Source organism: Mesoplodon bidens, assembly GCF_964165515.1.
Source record: "Mesoplodon bidens genome assembly, chromosome: 1".
Lineage (NCBI taxonomy): Eukaryota > Metazoa > Chordata > Mammalia > Artiodactyla > Ziphiidae > Mesoplodon > Mesoplodon bidens.
In genome coordinates, this window is record NC_138176.1 from 113610670 (window position 1) to 113633499 (window position 22830).

Genomic DNA, 22830 nt, shown 5'->3' on the forward strand with positions numbered 1-22830 from the left:
AAATGCTGTTCAGGGCTTCCCTGGTGGCGCAGTGGTTGAGAGTCCACCTGCCAATGCAGGGGATACGGGTTCGTGCCCCGGTCCGGGAAGATCCCAGGTGCCGTGGAGTGGCTGGGCCTGTGAGCCATGGCCGCTGAGCCTGCGCGTCCGGAGCCTGTGCTCCGCAACAGGAGAGGCCACAACAGTGAGAGGCCCGCGTATAGCAAAAAAAAAAAAAAAAAAAAAAAAATACTGTTCATGTGCTTTTCAGAGAATAAGATTGTCATTTTTCACATTCATGAGTCATATACATTATATACAAATGTTAAGGCAAAATAACCTATAAGAAAGAGGTTATTTGTTATAGAAAGTTCATCTCATTTAATGGTAGTGTGTCAAAACAATGCTTCAAATTATCTAAGAATAAAATAGGCAGGGTGAATATGTGTAAAAATCTGCAAAGTGTGACTTACCTAACAACAATTCACCAGCTGTCTCTCTAGATGGTGCGACGCTGATACATCTTCGATTCACTCTGTCAAAACATATTTAAAATTACTATGATTAAATGTTTTGACCGATTTCAGAGAGTAAAAGCTTTATTTTATCATAGAAGATTTCAGCAAAGCAGACTAGAGTTTCAAAAGCATAAAACATCTTGTTAAAATCCACATGAAAATAACTCATTTATTGACATTATAATAGAGGAGAGAATAGCGGAAACTTTTAGAAAAGGTGAATAATTCCAACACTCTTATGCAGAATACAGGGATTCCATTATTTAAAAGAGACTTCAATATTTTATATTTTCCAGTAAATAAGCAAACATTGGTTCATGGCTCTGATACTTCAAACACAGAAAAGAAGCTTAGCATTCTAGGAAAAAGGGGGGATTCAGAGTCAGAAAAGTTCCTCTATTCTTTAGTCAAGTCACTTATCTTTTTTGAGTCTCGCAGTTTTTTACCTATACAATGGGCATCATAACAACCTCAACTACACCAATAATGAAAATACTATCAATAGCTACCACACTGACCCACTAAATAGTGCTATGACTTATCTTCCTCATGTAACAGATGAGGAAACTGAGACAGAGAGAGGCTAAGATCAGATGGCTGGTAGGAAGAGGAACTAGGATTTGAACGTTTAATCAATACACTAGATTGCCTCTTGAGATGCCACCAGCAGCGCTATCTATTTCACAGAGCTGTTGGAAAAATCAACTACAAAAATATATGTATGCAACCAAGGGCCAGAGCATGATGACTGACGTCCAATGAATCCTCCCTAACAAAAATGTCTGTTCTTTTTGGATTCTGGCCATTCAGCTTTGTCTTCTCTTTGAGCCATGTTTGGGATCTTTCCCAAAACCATGGCATTATCTAAAATAAATATTACATAAGCGCAACAATAGACTATTAAAGTCTTTAACACCTTCAACAAAAGAGAAAATGTCTTATGGATTCAAATTTACCTTATAGACTCACTTGCAGCTTTGTCCTTCACAGTAGAAGAGAAAGAAGAATGAGTTTTGTCTTCAAATAGGTAAGAGAGTGGTGGTTTGACCACATCTGCTGAGGAAAAAAGGACATTATTATCTTTGTGTAATGCCCATAGTTAATCTGCTATATTTACATGTTGAGTCAAGAAGCTACTATCACCTTCTGATTTTTGTCTATCCTTAAGGAGATACTTATTTGGAATAGTTAAGTAACATCTCTGTAAGCGCCTTCTCTCTCGATTTGGCCCTTCTGTTGGATCCAACTGCCATGAAGTTGGATAGTAGATGGGGTCATACCAGACTGCTCTGCAAGTGAAAAGAAAAGATTTTAAGTGGTAACCTGAAGTATTTGTAGTTTTAAAAAAATCATTATAGAAATTGAATAAATAAATCAAAATTTATCTATTCAATTGAAAAATCCCAACCAGTTATATAATTAGACTAGGATATGCATACACATTCTACAAAAGAATAACATTAAAAAAAAAAGTATCCTCTGCTCTGGAGTCCCAGTGACCCTGCCTCGAGGCAAGCTCTGCTACCAATTTCTTGTATCTATTAAATTTTAAAAAAGATATAGCATGACTACTATGTATGCTTTAGCAATATATTAGACTTAGTATGGTTAACTAAAGAAAAAAATCAATTTTCCAAATTAATTTTCTTCAGTTCCCATTTTGCCTATTATCTAATAAAACAAATAAAATGAGTTCACTTTTGTAGTAACCACATTTCTTAAAATGTTTTAAAGTAAATTAATATTTTAAATGAAAGGAAATAGTAGAACCATATTAAATACATTTTTAGAAATAGGTAAGAGAAAAAAAATTACCCTTAATCCCATTACCCCAAACATACCAAAATACTGGTAGTGATTACTTTCTTTCAGTTTTTAAAATTGCAGTTAAAATTATTATGTATACACATTTCTATATCCTGCCTTCTTTCACTGAACACAGTATAGTCTTTATTACTACCATTTTAAATGGCTAACGTTATATTGAGTGGATGCATAATAATGTATTTAACTCTATTACTATTATTATATATTTAAGTTGTTTCCAATTCATTCATTAACATAAATAATGCAGAAATGAAAACTTTTATGCTTATTGCTTTTCCATATTTTGAATATTTTCCTTAGGACAGAATCACTAAAACAGGATAACTGGAACTAGAAATAAAATGTTTGTAGGGTTCCTGACACGTGTCAAAGTGTACAATGCCACCAAACCTCTGACAAAGGGCTAAGATACATTTCTTCCTGCTGTGGAGATTAGCACCTAAAAAAAAAATTTTTTTGTAACATAAAAGGTAAAATACGGTATCTAAAGGTTTTAAATCAGCTTCTAGCAATAGTCAATATTTTCCCATCTGTTTATTAATTCTATTTGTCTTATGTGAAGAGTATATTGATGTCTTTTGCTATTCAAACTTTTGGAATCTTGATAATTTTCAAATCTTTATGCATTTTTAAAACCATAAAAATATTAACTGTGAAATACTTGCTGAAAATAAACTTTGATGTTTTGTTGTGGTTATGCTTGTTAAATACATTGGAAAATATGAAAGGTCAAAGCCATTAATTTCTTCTTTGTAGTTTCTTCAATTGTGTTTGATCTTAAGAAAGTTATCTGTCCATCACCATTGATAAATATCCTATTTTCTTCTACTTTGTAAACTTTTTGAGTTTAGTTCATTCCTTCACCTGGAATTTGCTTTAGTGTATAATGATTAGTGTATAATGCTTAGTGCCTCGAAGTCATAATACTAATCAGTTATCTTAATCAAATTCAGAGAATAATACTTTAATTTCCCTCTTTTCCTTATTTGTGATGCATCTTTTTAACTGTGTTATTAAAATCTTAACTAGAAAAAGGTCTATTTCCCAACTATCCTGTTTCAGTGATTTCTCTATTCTTTTGCAAAGATCATATTTTAAAATGAAAGCCAATATATAGATTTTTCTCTCTGGAAGAGCTAATGCCTCTCCCTCTCATTATTTTTTCTCTCCCTAAAAATTAAAAAATAATATTCTCATAGGATTATTCTTCAAGATGAAATAAATCACAAATGAGTAAACAAAAAATATTTAAACTAATGCGATAATGTTATGAATCTTTACTGTGGAGTAAAAATAACATCAATATATAAAAATTCATGCTTACCTATCATGCGTCAGTTGTTGAATAAGCTCCTGCCAGTGTCTGCTGGCACTCAGATCCACTTTATACATTCCTCTGATGTGCTGGATCACCTTTTTTCTCTCAATTCCTTGGGAAAGAGACACTGCCTGGGTGATATCCGCAGCTATTTTAGATATATCCTTTGATTTTGAATCAAGACGCTGAAAGAGACTAAACAAACAAGATGCCCATAAGTTAAGCATATGTGGAACATTAAATGTATATCAAAACATGATACTTTAAAAGTATATGCGAAATCTAATGGGTTTCTAAAAGACATAGCTTTTAGAACACATAAAATCCTACCTTTGCTGATTATTATTAACTGTTTTCTGCCAGTTGGCTTTATTCACATGTTCTTCAGTTTCATATTTCTTTTGTTCCTAAAAGATTTGGATAATAATATATTATATAAAACTTATTATTTACCATTTAACACTGGCACAGAGCTCAACAAACTAAATTTAAAACAAAGTTAACAAAGGAAAAAAATATTGTCCCCACGAGACCAAAATATTAAAATACATTAACCACTTAAATAATGCTATAACTCCCCTTTGTTTCCACACAATTTGGGTCACAGAAATCAGGGTGGAATAGTTAATTAGGGTTGCCAAACCCGATGGGTGTGCATAGTTGCTTGCTTCCTTATTTTGCCTTTTCATTAAAGAACCCAGAACTTAAGGTTGATGATTCAACTTGCTTGTCACTATTAAAATCTTTCCTTCCCTGAAAGCTAGTGATAATGGATAAACAAGACCACAGAGAATAAAATGCTCCTTAAAACAGGCCTATTTGTTCTCTCATAGTAAAAAAGCAATATAGGGGCTTCCCTGGTGGCGCAGTGGTTGAGAGTCCGCCTGCCGATGCAGGGGACACGGGTTCGTGCCCCGGTCCGGGAAGATCCCACATGCCGTGGAGCGGCTGGGCCTGTGAGCCATGGCCGCTAAGCCTGTGCGTCCGGAGCCTGTGCTCCGCAATAGGAGAGGCCACAACAGTGAGAGGCCCGCGTACCGCAAAAAAAAAAAAAAAAAAAAGCAATATAAGGTAAAAAAAAAAAAAAATCAAATTCATTATCAATGGTACTCTATAACACAAAAAAAACTTTCATTCTTTAGTTATATTCAGTGGGATATCCTAAGAAAATTGTTTCTTTTGCTTTCACTGACTCACCTCTTTAATCACTTTAATAAGGTCTGATTTTGTCGATGCACTGGGGGGGATGCACTTATGACCACATAACTTTAAAGCATTCATAAGCAGCTCTGCTGTGTCTAGGTCTTCTTCAGTCAATTCATCTTCGTGATTATGTATCAACTCTGACAAATACAAAACTAACTTGGCTCCATGCTTTAAAAAAAAAGTAACAATTTTTTTAATTAAAAAAATTTTTTAAGTCATAAAGAATTTTTATTTCTTACATTTAAATTATTTAACAGTAAATTAAATTACATTTCTAGATTTATTTGGTTGGATCTGGTTTAAATAAATCAGCTAAAAAAGACATTTTGGAAACAACTGAAGAAATTGTCAAACGATTATGTGTTGGGTATATGATGACATTAGGGTACATGCTAATTTTGTTAGGTATAATAATGTTGTTATGGTTACATAAAAAATGTCTTCTGAAAAATGTCATGATTACTATAATTTACTTTAAAATACTTCAGAAAAAAGAAATGATGTTAATATGATAAAAATTAACAATTGTTAGATCTATGTGATGGTCATATGGTATTCATACAGTATTCACTAGTCTCCATTTTTCTTAGTATGTTTGAAAATTTTCATTGTAAAAGGTAAAAAAGAAAGAGAGGAAAAGAAAGGAAGAAAAGAAGGAAAGAAGGAAGGAAGGAGAGGGAGGGAGGGAGGAAGGAGGAAGGAAAGCAAAGAAGGAAGGAAAAGAAGGAAAGAAGGAAAAAAGCAAGCACACAACCTTTTGGGGAAAGAATTTTGGAGAGGATTTGCTAAAGGAATACAGGAAATAAGCCTGGGATAAAGAAAAATAATTCTTAGTTCTTCTCATAGAACTGAACTGGAAGGAAAACTTTCCTTTAAGCCTTAAGGTAAGAGGATTATGCATGATTATTCTTTCTCCTTTAATTTCTGCCTGGGAGAATAAACATTGGAGAAAATTCCAGAACAAAAATGTATCTTTTGATCTGTTTGTAAGCATTCACTATTCCCTAGGGAGAACAAAAGGTGAAAAACTCTAAACCAATAAGATGTCATCACTCAGTTCTGTGCATGTCCACAGAAGGGTTGGTTTAGGCCAATCTTCTATGAACGGACCCTATAAAGAAAATTAGAGTGTTACTTGAGGTAATGACGATGGTCCTTCCAAGTGTAAACCTAAACCAAACTTTGATTCATGATTTTTTAAGTGGCCCTTCCATGCCATAGATATTACACCTTATGGTTATGTGTACACTATGTATATTTAGACATTAATTTTGCCAACAAGTGAAACATGCATAATTTTACTTTTTAAAAAATTTACATTGATACAAATATCACTGCATTTGGCTTTATGATATTTTAAACTGTGAATAGTCAACAAATGGATTTGGAAACTATTACATTTTGGGTGATATTTAAATTAACACACTGAATCACATCATGTCATTTTGCAAAAGCATAAGATGAACATATGCAATGATGAAAATAGCAAAGCTCATTTTAATGCAACATTTTAAATTAGTCAGGAGACAGCTGCTACCTGACCAAAAGAGAAAAATGAACAGATGCTCTGCAAGTAAAAGGTCTGAAGAGTTGGCAAATAAAGAGTTGGTAAATGACTAGAACACTTTCATATGTGTGTCTTAAAGGCAATGTTCTTGATAGAACTCTAAAAATATTTAAGTTTAGTATTCAGTGACATTTTAAAATCATCTTGAAAAACTAGCAGAAATGTTTTTATTCATTCTGAATATCCAATGAAACACATGATTTTTCTAGACACTGAAGTTGTTTCTAATATCTCATTTTAACATCCTCTGAACAATCATTTATCAGCTGCAGTTCCTGGGACTAGAAAAGGTGTTACTGGAGACATACACACACAAAGTCTTGTTTTCAGCTCTCAGAAAACTGATTTAAGGAATCAAATCTATTAAACACAAATCCTAAGAAAATAATAAAATGTTAAAATGTGTAAAAATAAAATTTTCAATGAAGTTTCAAGAAGAGTTCTGAGTGGACTAAAGAAAGGAAGGAAAGCTTTGAAGGTGGTACCACGTGATTGAGTACATGCCTAAATGGACAGAACGGGCATATAGACAGACAGAGGGGAGGAGAGACAGAGTGGTGTGCTGAGTGAACACCATGAAAAAAGCAGCTTGTCAGTAGGACTACAGGGATGTGAAGAGGTTATAAGAGAAAAGATGGGACTATCTTGAAAAAAAGGGGGAGCCACAGAGTAGAGAATTAACCAGACTCAAGTTGTAACAGAAGAGAAGCTTGGGGCTTTAAAAACCACGCAGAATGTTTTAAAAAATCAGGCAGATTACAAACGGAACACAGCTTGTAGGAAGCTGTAAAAAGGCATGAGAAGAGCTCTCTATACTGCTGCGGAACGATCGCTAGGATACACTGTTAGTTGAAGAAAGTAGAGTGAGAAGGATGTGTATGGTTCACTATCTTTCTCTGTATCAAGAAGTGAGGGAGATAATATATATGTGTGTGTGTGTGTGTGTGTGTGTCACAGATTTGCTTATATGTCCAAAAGAAATAAAAAAACCAGGTAAGGATGGTTACCTACAGGGAAAGGGAAAGAACAAGGGATGGGTATAGAGATAAAAGCTAGAACCTCTTCGAATGTGCTGTTTCACAATTTTGATTTTGGAACCAGACATTTTATGTAATTAAAAACAAAATTAAACAAATAAATACCCAGTGGAATCTCTAAAAACAGAAAGCAAACTGAAGGAAACAAAAAAGAACCTAACTAGTTACTTGATACCAAGTTGGTGGCATAACCAAATAGAGAAAATTATTTTAAATGCTTTTACGATACACTATTTTCGTGGTACACCCATAATGGTATCCTAAGGACAGAAGAACCACCAAGAAATCTTAAACTGCATTCAGTAGGTTTGTTATAAGTGATAATGTTGTCATCTTATTTTGAAAATGTTTTATAGATAGATAAAGCAAATAAGTAATTATGGTAATGTCATCAGGAATTAAGCTTATCTAATAAAAAGAAATATAAACATAAAATCCAAGAAAATCATGAATTCATGATTTATTTTTCTTCCTAAAAAATACACAATGCTTAGCTTTGTTCACTAAAAAGGCTGAGAAGAAATGACAACCCAATAGAAATAAACGTACCTAGTCCCTAGCTTTATAGTCTCTAAATACTATTATCTCATTAAAAGGAAATAGGGGCTTCTTGGGGGAAGAGTTTGGTTCCAGGACCAGGAAAGGAAATGTACAAGATGAGCCTGGGACATTCTTCTGCTCCAAAATGGAAGGAAGTTAATCATATTAACTTGTTAAAAATTAAAAAGGCCATGTTAAAAGGATAAAACAACTTGAAACTACAGAGGTGTTAATCTGAACATCAAACAGAAAAATAACTGCAAAGGTGTGAAACTACTTACTAAATTTATAAAAAAGTACCTGAGTTCATGACAAGACCTCAAAAATAAAAACAAATTCAAAAATTAAAGGTTGGGGCTTCCCTGGTGGCGCAGTGGTTGAGAGTCCACCTGCCGATGCAGGGGACACGGGTTCGTGCCCCGGTCCGGGAGGCTCCCACATGCCGCAGAGCAGCTGGGCCCGTGAGCCATGGTTTCTGAGCCTGCGCGTCCGGAGCCCGTGCTCCGCAACGGGAAAGGCCACAACAGTGAAAGGCCCGCATACCGCAAAAAAATTTTAAAAAATTAAAGGTTGCCAGGGCACCAACTTATTATTCTAAAAACAAACAGAGAAAGAAGCAAGCTTTACCTTGCCTTTCCTACACAGACTATATTTCAGGGTAGCCAAATAGCTGATAAGGGAATATTCTTCCCAATAGAAGAATCAGAGCTAACAGATGCTGGTAGAATGAGAAACGTAGAGAAATCACTATTTTTCAGCTCCTAATCAAAAAATGGATCCTGGCAGCTGTATGGCTGCTAAAACTATCAGGTTAAAGACTGAGGATGGGGCTACCCTGGTGGCGCAGTGGTTGAGAATCTGCCTGCCAATGCAGGGGACACGGGTTCAAGTCCTGGTCTGGGAAGATCCCACATGCTGCAGAGCAACTAGGCCCGTGAGCCACAACTACTGAGCCTGTGCGCCTGGAGCCTGTGCCCCGCAACAACAGAGGCCACGACAGTGAAAGGCCCGCGCACCGTGATGAAGAGTGGCCCCTGCTTGCCGCAACTAGTGAAAGCCCTCGCACAGAAACGAAGACCCAACACAGCAAATAAATAAATAGATAGATAGATAGGTAAATAAATAAATAAATAAATAAATAAATAAATAAATAAGACTGAGGGTGAACTTCATAACGGATGAATCAGGCTGCTACCATCTCAAAGAGCAGAGCAACCAGACATTCTCTGTCTCCTGCCATGATGTAATGGAAAACGCAAAGCACTCCTACTAAAGTATTCTTTTAAAAAACCAAGCACAAAGGCAAATATGAAATCAAGAACTGGAATCTAGTCAAGCCTCTAGATCTAGAGCCACAAGGCTGCAATCGGCCAAATCCAGAATGTGGGAAATTCTACAGAACAAATGACCCAGTGTCACCAACAAATACACGACAAAAAAAAAAAAAAAAAAAAAAAAAAAGTTTGGGGAGGATAATTGCCAGGATTAAAAAGATGTAGCACACATCAAACAAATGCAGTGTAAGGGCCTTGTTTGGGTCCAGAATAAAGCGAACTATTTTAAAAAATATAAGAAAATTGGGAAAATTTAAACACTGGGTATTAGATGATAATAAGGTATTATTGTCACAATCACAGAGAGTGATAAGTTAAAACAAAGTCCTATCAGTCTGAGATACATACTGAAGTATTTACAGGTAAAATGAATTGATATCTGACATTTGTTTCAAAGTACTACAAAGAAAAATTAAAGCTGCATAATGTCATGTGGGGTTCTTTTTCTGATTTCTCCCAACTTTTAGGTATGCTTGAATGTTGCCATAATAAACCTTAAAAAATTATCAGATAGAGTTTTTTGGTCTTGAGGTGGAGGGGAGGTTATTCTAGTGATTCAAGCATAAGGGGTGAAAGTGTAAACTAGGATGGGTGGGCAGACTATAGAGAAAGGCAGGACTAGACAAATAACTGGCCTTGGTAATAAAATGGATTCAAGAAAGAAGAAAGTCAACTGTAGTTCCAATGTTTCAAGCCAAATGTAGCAAGGATACCACCAACAGAAATGGAGCGGTAGAGATGGGAGGCTGGTAGGAGAGGACTGGGAACATCAGGGCTGGATTCAGAGGGACGGCAGCTTTGCTAAGTATAAAGCAGTGAAAGAACATCTCTTTGAATTCTCCATAGAAGGAAACTATGGGCTAGGTATGCTTCTGCCTTGGGAAGGGAAGACAATGCCCTTAGTGCACCTGAGAGAGTCTCAATACTAGAAAGAGCACCTAAAAGTATCACTTCAAATCTCTAACCTTTTGGTTCTTAGTATGATAAATCTGAGTTTCCCAGGGATATGAAAGGGATACCTGTCCTTTCTTAAATATCATCTAATACTTTATTTATAGGGGTATAATTTGCATTCAATAAAGCATATAGACATTAAATGTTCATTTCTACGAGTTCTGACAACCGCATACGCCCATGTAACCACCACGCAAACTAAGATACAGCACATTTTTATCACCCCAGGCAGTTTCCTTATGCCCCTTTCCAATCAACTCCCCTTCTCACTGCCCCTCTCCTTACAGAGACAACTACTGCTTGAATTCTATGACCATGTCTTAATTTTGCCTGTTCTTGGGCTTCATATGAATAGAATCACAGAATGTCTACTCTTTTGTGCTTGGCTGTCCCTTTCACTGACACAATGATTTTGAGCTTCAACCATATTGGTGGGTGTATCAGTAGTCTGTTCCTTTTTATTGCTTGTATAGTAGTCTATTGTATAAATATATCACAACTTAGTTACACATTCTCCCACTGACAGACACTTGGGTTATTTCCGGTTTTTGGCTATTAGTAAAAAGGCTGCCATGGATATTCTTCTACTAGTCTTTTTATGGACATATGTTTTAATTTCTCTTAGGTAAATACCTAAAAATGGAATTTCAGGGTCAAAGGTTAAGGGTATGTTTAATTTTATAAGAAACTGCTGAACAGCTGTCTAGAATGGTTGTACCATTTAAATTCTCCATCAATCGCTAGCTAAGTGATAGAATTTATAGACTTTAAAAATCTTTAAGTATTTTGATTTTATCATTCCAGATGATCAACAAATATTTTTTGTTTTAACTTACTGTAAATATTTTTGAAATATGTTATTGTACTGTTGTTTGAGCTATTCACTATAGATGTTTCATGGATAATATAATGCTTAAAAAAGTCTCCAAACAGTTCTTAAAGAAAACACTTCAAGATTTAGTAACAAACTACAAAGGGTCTTATAAGAACTCAGATACAGAACTTCTTAAACCCTGGAAAAGGAAATAGGGAATAAACAGAGAGGTCAAATTGACTCTGGTAAAGAGCATCTGAAGAAAGACCTCAGAAAATATTTATTTGGTAAGAAAAGTAATTTATGGTGTTTGGCATGAAAATACAGTTTAATTTCAGTTCTTGTTTTGTACAGTTTTATATTTGACCAATAGTTTTTACTTACGAAGTACTACGGTACTTACTTGCAGGGATGGGCTAAGACAGTCTCGTAGTATTTCCTGATGATTTGGTTCATGAACTATTTCAAAAATTTGCTTTCTCTCTTGTGAAGGGTGGGCTGGTGACAAAATATGCACGAGCAGTCTCCCAAGCTGCATTCGGAAGGTTTCCTTACAAGACCATAAGATTTTAGCCCACTGCTGTCTGGAACCACTGGCTTTACTTGAACTCTTAAATTAAAACAGGAATGAATTAGGATCAAACTTCTTAAGCAATAATATCCTAACCTCAACACAGTCCTAAAAATCACAGAACATGTTTTACTCTAGAATTTTTAAACAGTTTAATTAGAAAGACATATACATCCATACAAATGGGGTTTAAAAGAGATGGATGTACACCAATGTTTACAGCAGCATTGTTCAAAATAGCCAAAAGGTAGAAACAATCCAAATACCCACTGATGGATGAATGGATAAACAAAATGTGGTATATACACAGAATGGAATACTGTTCAGCCTTAAAAAGGAAGTTCTGATACATGCTTCAGTATGAATGAACTTAAAAACATTTTACTAAAATGAATCATGAAATAAGCCACATACAAAAAGGACAAATATTATATTAAATATTGTATGATAACCTATATGAGGTATCTAGAAAGTCAAAGTCGAGGTATCTAGAAAGTCAAAGTCATAGAGACAAAGTAGAATAGCGGTTTATCGGGGCTGGGGGAGGGGCTAATGGGGAGTTACTATTTCATGGGTACAGAGTTTCAGTTTGGGATAATGGAGAAAGTTCTGGGGATGGATAGTGGTAATGGTTGCACAACAGTGTGAATGGACTTAAGGTCACTGATATGTATACTTAAATAGAAAAATTTATGTTATGTATATTTTACCACAATTTTAAAAAGGAGAGACAAAGAAGCTAAAGTCCTAAGCTGCTTTAAAAAATTACCTAGGGCTTGGAAATTTTAAAAGGAAAAAAAAAAAGAATCATCAAAGAACAGTGGTAGATAAGCCTACATTGATTTTGCAATATAAAAGAGAAAGGATTCATAATAAAGCCCTGAATTAGTACTAAAACATTGAGTATAATTGTCACAAATTAAGAATTTCATGTAAATTGACCATCAATATCCCCTAACAAATAACCAAATAAGTTGTTTCGATTGTGGTCCCACTAAGGTTAACCCAATCCTGATCAAATATCCTGCATCTGGTTTAAAAACTGGAATCAGTACATTTTAGAGTTTATTCTGAGTTTGGGAAATGGCTCTCCAATTACTCCTAGTCCTAAGGGCTCTGTGTGAATGATTCAGTTCTAAGTGGAACCTGCAGACAAAAAAATCTAGTTTAGATTTAGAGATTGGCAGAATCATGATTTATGAGTTCTGCTAGAATTAGATTAGCCTTTGGTATCTATGGAGTGTACTGACCAATCTGTTCCCTATGGTCAACTGTAAGTGGCCCACAGAACCCTAAGTGAGCTGATGATAAATGGAGCCTGATGCTTGTCAGTATTCTCTGTATCACTTTGAAGGTGTTGGATATGCTTAAGGCAACATCTACACTTCATAATTATTAATAATAATAATAATTCTAGAGTAGGTAGCTATAAATAAAGTCCATTAAAAACAGGTTATTAGTTTAAACCTCATAGTAATCATCAAATTCCTACTCTTTTCTGATGCTGATCTTATTTACAAAATTACCACATTAGAAAATGGTTGTTGGGTTACAGACTTAAAAACAATGCTGCATGGGGCTTCCCTGGTGGCGCAGTGGTTGAGAGTCCGCCTGCCGATGCAGGGGACACGGGTTCGTGCCCCGGTCCGGGAGGATCCCACATGCCACGGAGCGGCTGAGCCCGTGAGCCATGGCTGCTGAGCGTCCGGAGCCTGTGCTCCACAACGGGAGAGGCCACAACAGTGAGAGGCCCGCGTACCGCAAACAAACAAACAAAAAAACAAACAAAAAAAACAATGCTGCATGAAGTGAGTCCTTTTCGAAAGAGTAAATTAGCACTACATTTTACTCTGTTATTAACATTCAAGTTGTCTGAGTTTCAGAAAATGCTGTGAAAGTGTAGGAATATGATTTTGAAAACATACAATACAGACACATAAAACCCCTGATCCTTTTCTGTGAATGAACATTTCCCATGTAATTAATTTACTTACAGTAGATACTTTGAAGCCTTCTACCAGATATGTGAACATTTCTTTCTGAAATGGATTGAAAGCAGAAGGCTGTTCATGATAAATATTTTCTTCAGAAATTTCAGTCTGGGAAACTGAGGTCTTGCTTTGAGGTGCATTTTCTGGAGTACTCAAAATGTCAATAATGTCTGGATTAAACTCTTTGAATTAAAAGAAGAATAAAAAATTAGTCAAATCAAGTCCAAAAATTAGTCAAATCTGAATTAGTCTAATCACTAGCCATTACAAATGATAATGATGCTGGCAAAAATATTCTATGTAACTTCTGATTCCGTTGTCACAATATAAATGTGTAGTAGGGGCATTAGATGTAGAAAATACAAAATACTAGAGAAAACGAATTCACCTAAAACAATGTAGAAATTTAAACATACATAAGTCACGCAGTTCTAAATTAAAGGTTTATTTTACTGATGAAGATTAAACTGAAAAATTATTAAAGTCATAAAGGTTCTTGTACAAATTAAACATAAAGACCATGTGATATCTACATTAGACAGATGTGCACACCTGTTTCACTGGACATGCTATCCCATCAAATGCCATGCATGTGATAAAAATGGTTCAATTTCACAGTTTACCCTGGAGGCTGGTTGCCCCAAACATAAATTAGAAAAGTTAAAAAAAAAAACAACAACCTTGCGTATCACTTGAACGTTTTTTAGAATTTTGACTTATCTATAGTGTTTTTGAGTATATTTCTTTGCATAGCTTTTTAGTGGTTGCTGTAGGTATTAAAGTTTATACATAAATATATAAATAATTTAGCCCCTGTAGAAACGCACATTGAAATCACAAGGCTATACCCCTATATTACCTATCAGAATGGCTGAAATTAAAAACAGTGAAACTCCTAATGCTGGTAAAGACGTGAAGAAAACTGGATCACTCACACATTGCTGGTAGGAATATAAAATTATACTGCCACTCTAGAAAAGTTTGGCAGTTTCTTAACAAGAACAAAACACACATCTACCGTACAACCTAGAAACTGCACTCTTGGACATTTATCCCAGAAAAGGAAAACCCCATGTTCACACAAAAACTTTTACATAAATGTTTATAGCAGCTAGCTTTATTTGTAATAACCCCAAACTGAAAAACACCCAGATCAACTTTCAACAGGTAAATGACTAAACTGTGACATCTATGCTATGGACTATTACTCACCAAAACCAAAACAGGAACAAACTATTGATACATGCAACAACCAGGATGACTCTACAGAGAATTATGCTGAGTGAAAAAAGCCAATCCTACACAAGGCTGCATACTGTATGATTCCATTTATTTAGCATTCTTGAAATGATGAAAATATAGAAATGGAGAACAGATTGATAGTTGCCAGGGATTGAGGAAGGGATGCGGGTGGCAGGAAGATGGGTGTGGTGCTAAACGGCAACATATAGATTCTTGCGGTGATGGAAATGTTCTTTTTCTTGACTGTATCGATGTCAATATCCTGGTACTGATACTGGACTATAGTTTTGCAAGATTCATCGGGGGAAACTGCGCAAAGGGTACACAGGATTTCTGTAATATTTCCTAATAACTGCAAGTGAACCTACGATTATCTCAAAGAAAAGTTTAAAAAATATATTGGAGGTGCTGTACTATTTTAAACTTCAATGGTCAGTCTAGGCCAGCATTTAACATATTAAAAAGTGGAATTTTATTCAAGGCTATTAGTTCCAAATGAGAGATTCTTTTACTAGTGTGGATGCTAACAATGAAAGTATAATGCTGTTAAAAAATGTGAAACCTAGTCAGTTCTCTCTTAAATTATTTTCCTTTTAGTTCAATATCTGAGTTAAGAACATATTTATTCTCTAGTCCTACCTTGATAAATAATCCTGTTAACTGCTAAAATGGTGAGCCGCTGCAGTCTCTGTGCAAGTTCTGTTTCGGTTGCCTGGACAGGATTCTCCTGGCTCATTCTCTGTTGCATCATCATATGAAGTTCATCACTTGCTACTGAACGCATTTTCATCAGAAGAGAGTCAGTTTGGGCAAGGGGAAATTTTCGAGGACCTTCAAGTATATAAATGAAAACGTCAAATGCCAGAGTTAACAAGGACCAAAGAAACTATTTCTGCTGTAATTTTTGATTATCAGACCATGAAAAGAACCTTATTTAATTCAAAGGTAATTTATACGAAGGAAAGAGAGTGATTAAGAGAATGTATGTTTTCCCTCTTTGAAGAAGTGCAACAGTACCTCTGATGTCAAAGTCCTAAACAAGAATGTTGAAGCTTGTGACATAGCTTAGTAGGGTGGATATCATTTGGCAAAATTTTAGTCCTCTGAAAAACTCGAACTGTTAGAAGGGTGTGTGTGTGTGTCTGTGTGTGTACATATATATACACACATACAGTTCAGAATGCTTTGACAAAATATTTTCAAATACTGTTTCACTTCCTTGTATTCCAAAATAATCAACAGATTTTAAAGCACATCACATTTTAGCATGAACATTACTATTTCTGGGTAATTAACATTGTTGAATTTTATAAATTAGTTTTGAAAAGTATATATAATGACATAGTAGAAATCAGCCAAATAAAGTGAAGAGCCCAGATATTAAAGTGATTTGGAACATATGTATCATGTGGGATTCGATCCTCAAAAGCATTTCCCGAGAAATGTTTCCTCGGGTTAAAGAGGCAGGAATGGGGTTCCTGCATCGTTACTGCACCTGCTCTGAAAGGCACCACACAAGGAGCGGATCCAGGAGAAAAGGAGGGACCTGAGTCTTCATTTAATGGACTGAAGGAGAAGGGCATCGGAAGTTGACCACAGGAACAAAAATGACGTCTTGGTAGGTGAGGAATAATGAAATCCTTCATTGGAATTGAACCTTTTTTAAAATTATGAAAGCATATATATCAAAGTCCACAAATAGCCTCTATACACATTACTTACAATAGGTTTTAATGACTCATCCTGCAAGATATGTAAATATTTTAATAGCATTTTAGATTGTCCAGTATTTTAGGTAATCAGTATTTTTTATCAGTTAATACATTTTGGTAGGTGGAGACAAAAATGAAGCAAATAAAAAGAAGAAAAATTCATATCTGAGATATATTCAAGAATAATATTATCAGATGATGTCCTTAGTTTTAAGCAGATTCTTCCAAATGTCTACATCTCTGACAGCTTTCATGCTGTATAAGCAGCTGATAATCACAATTCAGAGATACAGCAATACACCAAATAAGGAAATGTTAAGTCTTCTTCTGTTCTATGTACTTGAAAAAGTGGGAGGGTATCCCAGCAGTCAGGCTGTGAAGCTGCACTGAGCTGGTGTGGCCTCACATACTCTGCTTTCTAAGCCTCAGGTTCCTTATATGTAAGATGTGGATTAGAAAGTAAAATAGAGCCTACCTCACAGGTAGATATTTGTCACTATCTGACACTATACTAAATATATTTATTTACAGCCTTATTGACCATTTTCTCCAGTAAAATATAAGTTCCATGAGACCAGATGAAATCATAACTAATACATGGCTGATGCTCAATAAATATTTGATGGCTGAATGAATGGATAAAGAGGTTTGTTCTGTGGATTAAATAAAATAATGTACGTGAAACACAATGCCTGTCTCATACAAAGAATTAAAATAGTTGGTATTGTTATTAATGGTTGAAATATAAAGGAAATTCATTGGTAGGTGAATTATATCAATAACACGATATATATATATATATATATATATATATATATATACACACACACACACACACACACATATATGATTATTTATGACAGTTTAAATGTATGTGTAGCTCTTTAAATAATACCCTAACACTTACTTCTTCCTTTGTGTATTAAGATGATGTGTAAAGTTTTTATATTGATAAGCAGACAAGGGAAAAAATACATATGTAAGCATGTACATTGCTATCCTGTTATAATAGGAAAAACAAACAAGTAAAAAAAAAAAACCTTTGTTTATTGATAACGGTTAGGGAAGAAGGTTAGGAAGAAGATCATGCCAAATCTAACAGATTATTAGGCATTCATTAAATATAAGAATATTTATATTATATGTAAAAGTATACTATATTGAGTAGAAATATAAATCAGTTTACAAACAGAAGATTGAGTGATACTAAATAGTGATGATACTATTCAAGCAGAATTCTCTCTCTCTCTCTTATACATATCTATGTATATAAAAAAAAAGACACAGACACTAAGGAATCGGCGCTTTGTTCACTGGGTGGTAGGGAACCATCGGAGCTGTTGAGCAGAATGGTACTGTAAGAAGGCTGTAAGAAGATGAAGCTGGCAATAAAATATTACCTAACGCCTCCAAGAGTATGAGAACTCACAATCTAGATGTGGCAAAAGTGCTGCTGAAGAAACGCTGGTCCCAGGCCATGGATATCCTGGGATTCACAGCCTGAGTGAAGCTGTCTGCCATCAAAAATTGTGGTGTGTGGCCACAAGAGGAGGTGTCCCTACAAGGCCTGCGGGAGGTGCAGGGGGTGGCGGCTATGGGGTGGGAGACGCCAGCCATCTCAGCAGTTTTCAGTAAACGCTAAACAAGTCTATCCAGGAAAAAAACATCCCTCCAAACATCTGTCACTAATGAGAACAGCCTGTATGAAACCTTTGAAGGAACAGTTCATGATCTAAATGATGGAAATATAAATCCCTCTTAGTCACTTTAGTATCATGAACAAATGGACTTAGGTGAGTTTTGTTTTGTTTTTGCCGTACGCGGGCCTCTCACTGTCGTGGCCTCTTCCGTTGCCGAGCACAGGTTCCAGACGCGCAGGCTCAGCGGCCATGGCTCACGGGCCCAGCCGCTCCGCGGCATGTGGGATCTTCCCGGACTGGGGCACGAACCCGTGTCCCCTGCATCGACAGGCAGACTCTCAACCACTGCGCCACCAGGGAAGCCCTTAGGTGAGTTTTTAATAACCACATTGCTGAGAAGCAGAGGCGCTTCAGCACTGTGTATGTTTTGCACTGACAGTGTACAAGGCCAACACACTTTTGACAATAATTTTTTTTTTTTTTTTTTTTTTTTTTTCTTTTTGCGGTATGCGGGCCTCTCACTGTTGTGGCCTCTCCCGTTGCGGAGCACAGGCTCCGGATGCACAGGCCCAGCGGCCATGGCTCACGGGCCCAGCCGCTCCGCGGCATATGGGATCCTCCCAGACCGGGGCACGAACCCGTATCCCCTGCATCGGCAGGCGGACTCTCAACCACTGCGCCACCAGGGAGGCCCCGACAATAATTTTTGACTAATACTCAACAAATAAAACACAGGCTTTGCCAAATACATGTGTAAAACAACGTGGAAGGAAATACAAAGCAACAGTTTAACACATATAAAGTGGAGTTTTATAAACTGGATTCACAATGACAGAATTTAAATAAGGTAGTATTTAAAACAGGAAGAATTCTTGGGAGAGACCTGAGAGAGACATCAAGATACAACAGACCTGGAAGGAGTGGGTGTTGGGTAGGACACAAAGAGACGGGTGCAGGGGCCTTGCTCCAGCAGTCTCTAAGTCTAGGCCTCGGTGGATCTACAACATGAGGAAGCTGGACTGGATGACTTTCAAGGTCTTTTATCAAGTTTTATCAAATTTTTAGGATTCTATAAGCCTCATGTGGCCTTATGGTAATTGCATTTAGTTAGATAGTGTGGAAAATATAAGCCCCTGTAGAAGAGGCTAGAGGAGTCAGGAACAAAAAGGAGAATGGTTTAGAGAAAGGACTAAAAGTCTATTATCCACTTTAAAATGACTCACACAAAGAAAAAATAAATAATACAAACGTGGAGCTCTGCGGGGCTCTTAGGCTTAGGGTGATAAAAGCTCTAGTACATAAAGGAGAGAGATGACAGACTATTAGAGAAATCACAGACCAAACAGAAAATAACAAAAGGGCTGCTGTGTTAGCCCAGGCACAAGCTGATCATAAACTAAACCAGGGAACCAGGTAGAAAAGGGAAGAAACAGATATGAGAAAGAGAAATGTCAAGAAGGAAGAAATAGCAGGCATTTGTGCAGGTAGTAAAGGTATACTTTCCTCTGTCAAAGAGGGTGAATTCCATCTAAGCAGTCTCTGACTATCTAAGAAATCCTACAAAGGGAAAATGGTCCAAAAGTCACCTTTTGGCATGCAGGCAGTTGAGCACTACTGCCAGACTTGATAAAAGATGGAATTCTACCTGGGACAAAAGGGGCACAACTGGGAGGGAAGCTCACGAGGAGAGATTATATTCAGATATTACATCAAGGAAGGATAAAGAGGATGTGGCACATATTTACAATGGAATATTACTCAGCCATAAAAAGAAAAGAGATTGAGTTATTTGTAGTGAGGTGGATAGACCTAGAGTCTGTCATACAGAGTGAAGTCAGAAAGAGAAAAACAGATACCGTATGCTAACACATATATATGGAATCTAAAAAAAAAAAAAAGTGGTTCTGAAGCACCTAGGGGCAGGACAGGAATAAAGATGCAGATGTAGAGAATGGACTTGAGGACATGGGGAGGGGGAAGGGTAAGCTGGGACGAAGAAAGAGAGAGGCATGGACATATATACACTACCAAATGTGAAATAGATAGCTAGTGGGAAGCAGCCGCATAGCACAGGGAGATCAGCTCGGTGCTTTGTGACCACCTAGAGGGGTGGGATAGGGATAGTGGGAGGGAGGGAGACGCAAGAGGGAGGAGATATGGGGATATGTGTATATGTATAGCTGATTCACTTTGTTATAAAGCAGAAATTAACACACCATTGTAAAGCAATTATACTCCAATAAACATGTTAAAAAATAATAAATAAATAAATAAATTAATTAAGGAAGGATGTATAGGGAGATAAGTTTAGTTATGTGGATGTTTTACAAGTTTTATTTACATAAGCTTTCATTTAACATAATGTAAACATACTCCTGCGAAACAATGTATATTTGATAGCTTTTCTCTACAGATGAGTGTTTCACATGGTTTTAAACTTCGGCATAGCACCGACCACAATGAAGCAGTTTAACTCAGGGAGAAGAAAGATTTGGATTTAAAAGCCCTCAAGACTGTACGGGTGATTAAACTACAAACAATTTACCAAGTCCTCTGTTTGGAGAAATGTGTGTGTGTGCGCGCATGTACATGTGGTCCAGTATATACAGAAGTATATATGTATGTGTGTGTGTGCATATATAGAGCCAATGTGTATGTGCGGGGGGTGTTTACGCTATCTTTCTGAATTAATGTGTATATAGGTCAGAGCAGATTTTGTGGAAACAATAAGTCTAACAATATTAAAAATAAGAATTTGATGACATGTCCTCATTTACAGCAAGCCCCAAAGTCACGTGCATAACATCACCATATCCGAGCCACCATCATCTCCTGCCCTGACTATTGCAATAGCCTCCTCCTTGCACTTCCCACTACCTTTCCTACTTTCCTCTAATCCACTCTGCACAGAAACCAGAATGGTCTTTACAAAATGAAAATCTGGTTATGTCATGCCAGCTACTTAAAAACCTCTGACAACTTCCCATTAGGATAAAATCTAATAAACTCCTTAACATGGCCCATATGATGACACATGATCTGGTTCATGCCGTCCTGTATAGCCTCATCTGGCAGCACTATCTCATCAAGGGCTATACTTCAGCTACATGGCTTTCTTTCAGTTCTCTGAACAACCTTAGCTTTTTCCTGCCCCAGGACCTGCACGTCAGCTGTTCATTCTGCCTGTAATACTCTTCCTCTGGCTCCTGCTAACTCCTTTCTCATCCCTTATATTGAAATCCCACTTCCTCAGAGACCTCCCTAACTCTGGATGTAAATCAGGCTGCCCTGTTACGGACTCTATTCTTACCTTCTACATTTCTCTACTACTTTACGGTAGAAGGGAAGAATCTGTGTCTTTTTACTTTTTTCATCACTGTATCGTCAACATTTAACACAGTGCTTGGCACATGGCAGGTGCTCAAGAGATAACTGAATGAGAACAGCACTGAAAAGAAAGCAGTAGGAAAGTAGCAGTTTTCCTCCTCTGGGAGGAAAACCTTCTCAAACTTTATAGTTTAGCTTTTGAAACAAAGAAATGTTTTCAAATGTGAATGCCATCAGAATACAGGAGAGTCAAGCTACCTTCCATTTATAATTATTAAAATATTATTTCAGCACTCACCAGCAATGCTCTTTCGCTTTTGAAATATTACATGATGGGGAGCAGCAGGCGACTGAGATGAATCTGTAAGGTTTTCAGAGTCATGATTTGCGGTGGTCCTTATAAATTCCATAGCAGCCTGGAGAACTCTATACTGTAGTGCAACAGCCATATCTAAAAACAGATGATACTAGAATGTTTTCAAGCTATGTGGTTAATTTTTTTTAAATTGAATTGATTCTTACATTCATGCAATATCAAAACTGCCAATAATGTTTTATGAGAGATAAGTTTAAAATTTTTGATCAACGTGGGTTCTCAATGGTTGTAAACATTTCTTAACTGTCTTTAAAAGCAATTTTAAAGCAAATTTCCAAATGATTACTATAAAAAATTCAACAGAAAAATACTAGCTCACAAATTTATTTCATTTTATATAATTCCTTTAAAGAACAGCCTTTTTAATATATAAAGCAAAAGTTTAACCAGAAATTCTCACATTTTTCTGCCCCATATTCACTATAATATTTGCCACTAAAGAAAACTAATGTTTTATGTTACTATTCAGCATAAGCCTTTTCATTCTACTTGGTAAGAAAAATCAGTTTTGTTTTGTTTTGAAATATTTATTTATTTATTTATTTATTTATTTGGTTGCACCAGGTCTTAGTTGCGGCATGCGAACTCTTAGTTGCGGCATGCATGTGGGATCTATTCCCCGACGAGGGATTGAACCCAGGCCCCCTGCATTGGGAGCGTGGAGTCTTAACCACTGCACCACCAGGGAAGTCCTAGCAGCTTCTTTTAGTGATGTGTTGGCAGCTACTAGTTACATCAGGGCATCACTTTCAAATTTTTGCCACTTAAAAAGGCTTCTTTTTAAAGCCAGTAAACAAAGTTAAGGATGAACTTTTAGTAAAACAGTTTCTCTCCTCTATCCCACGCTCTCTAGAGAAGCCAGAGAAAGAGATTAGGT

General features: G+C 36.3%; 1 protein-coding gene across 5 annotated transcripts in view; it reads right to left on the bottom strand.

Annotated features, from left to right (window-relative positions):
• Positions 1–22830, bottom strand: part of LYST (lysosomal trafficking regulator) — a 196876-nt gene that overhangs the window by 61763 nt on the left and 112283 nt on the right. For 2 of the 5 annotated variants that reach the window (XM_081229568.1, XM_081229567.1), the window contains exons 28-38: positions 21876–22028; positions 16394–16555; positions 15538–15729; positions 13660–13838; positions 11498–11704; positions 4840–5016; positions 3973–4049; positions 3649–3837; positions 1641–1786; positions 1454–1553; positions 453–514 (exon numbers count right to left, since the gene is read on the bottom strand). In XM_081229568.1, coding sequence (XP_081085694.1) covers positions 453–514; positions 1454–1553; positions 1641–1786; positions 3649–3837; positions 3973–4049; positions 4840–5016; positions 11498–11704; positions 13660–13838; positions 15538–15729; positions 16394–16555; positions 21876–22028 — 1644 coding nt within the window. The remainder of the gene's footprint in view (positions 1–452; positions 515–1453; positions 1554–1640; positions 1787–3648; positions 3838–3972; positions 4050–4839; positions 5017–11497; positions 11705–13659; positions 13839–15537; positions 15730–16393; positions 16556–21875; positions 22029–22830) is intronic. The other 3 variants (XM_081229569.1, XM_081229571.1, XM_081229570.1) reach the window with 3 other exon arrangements.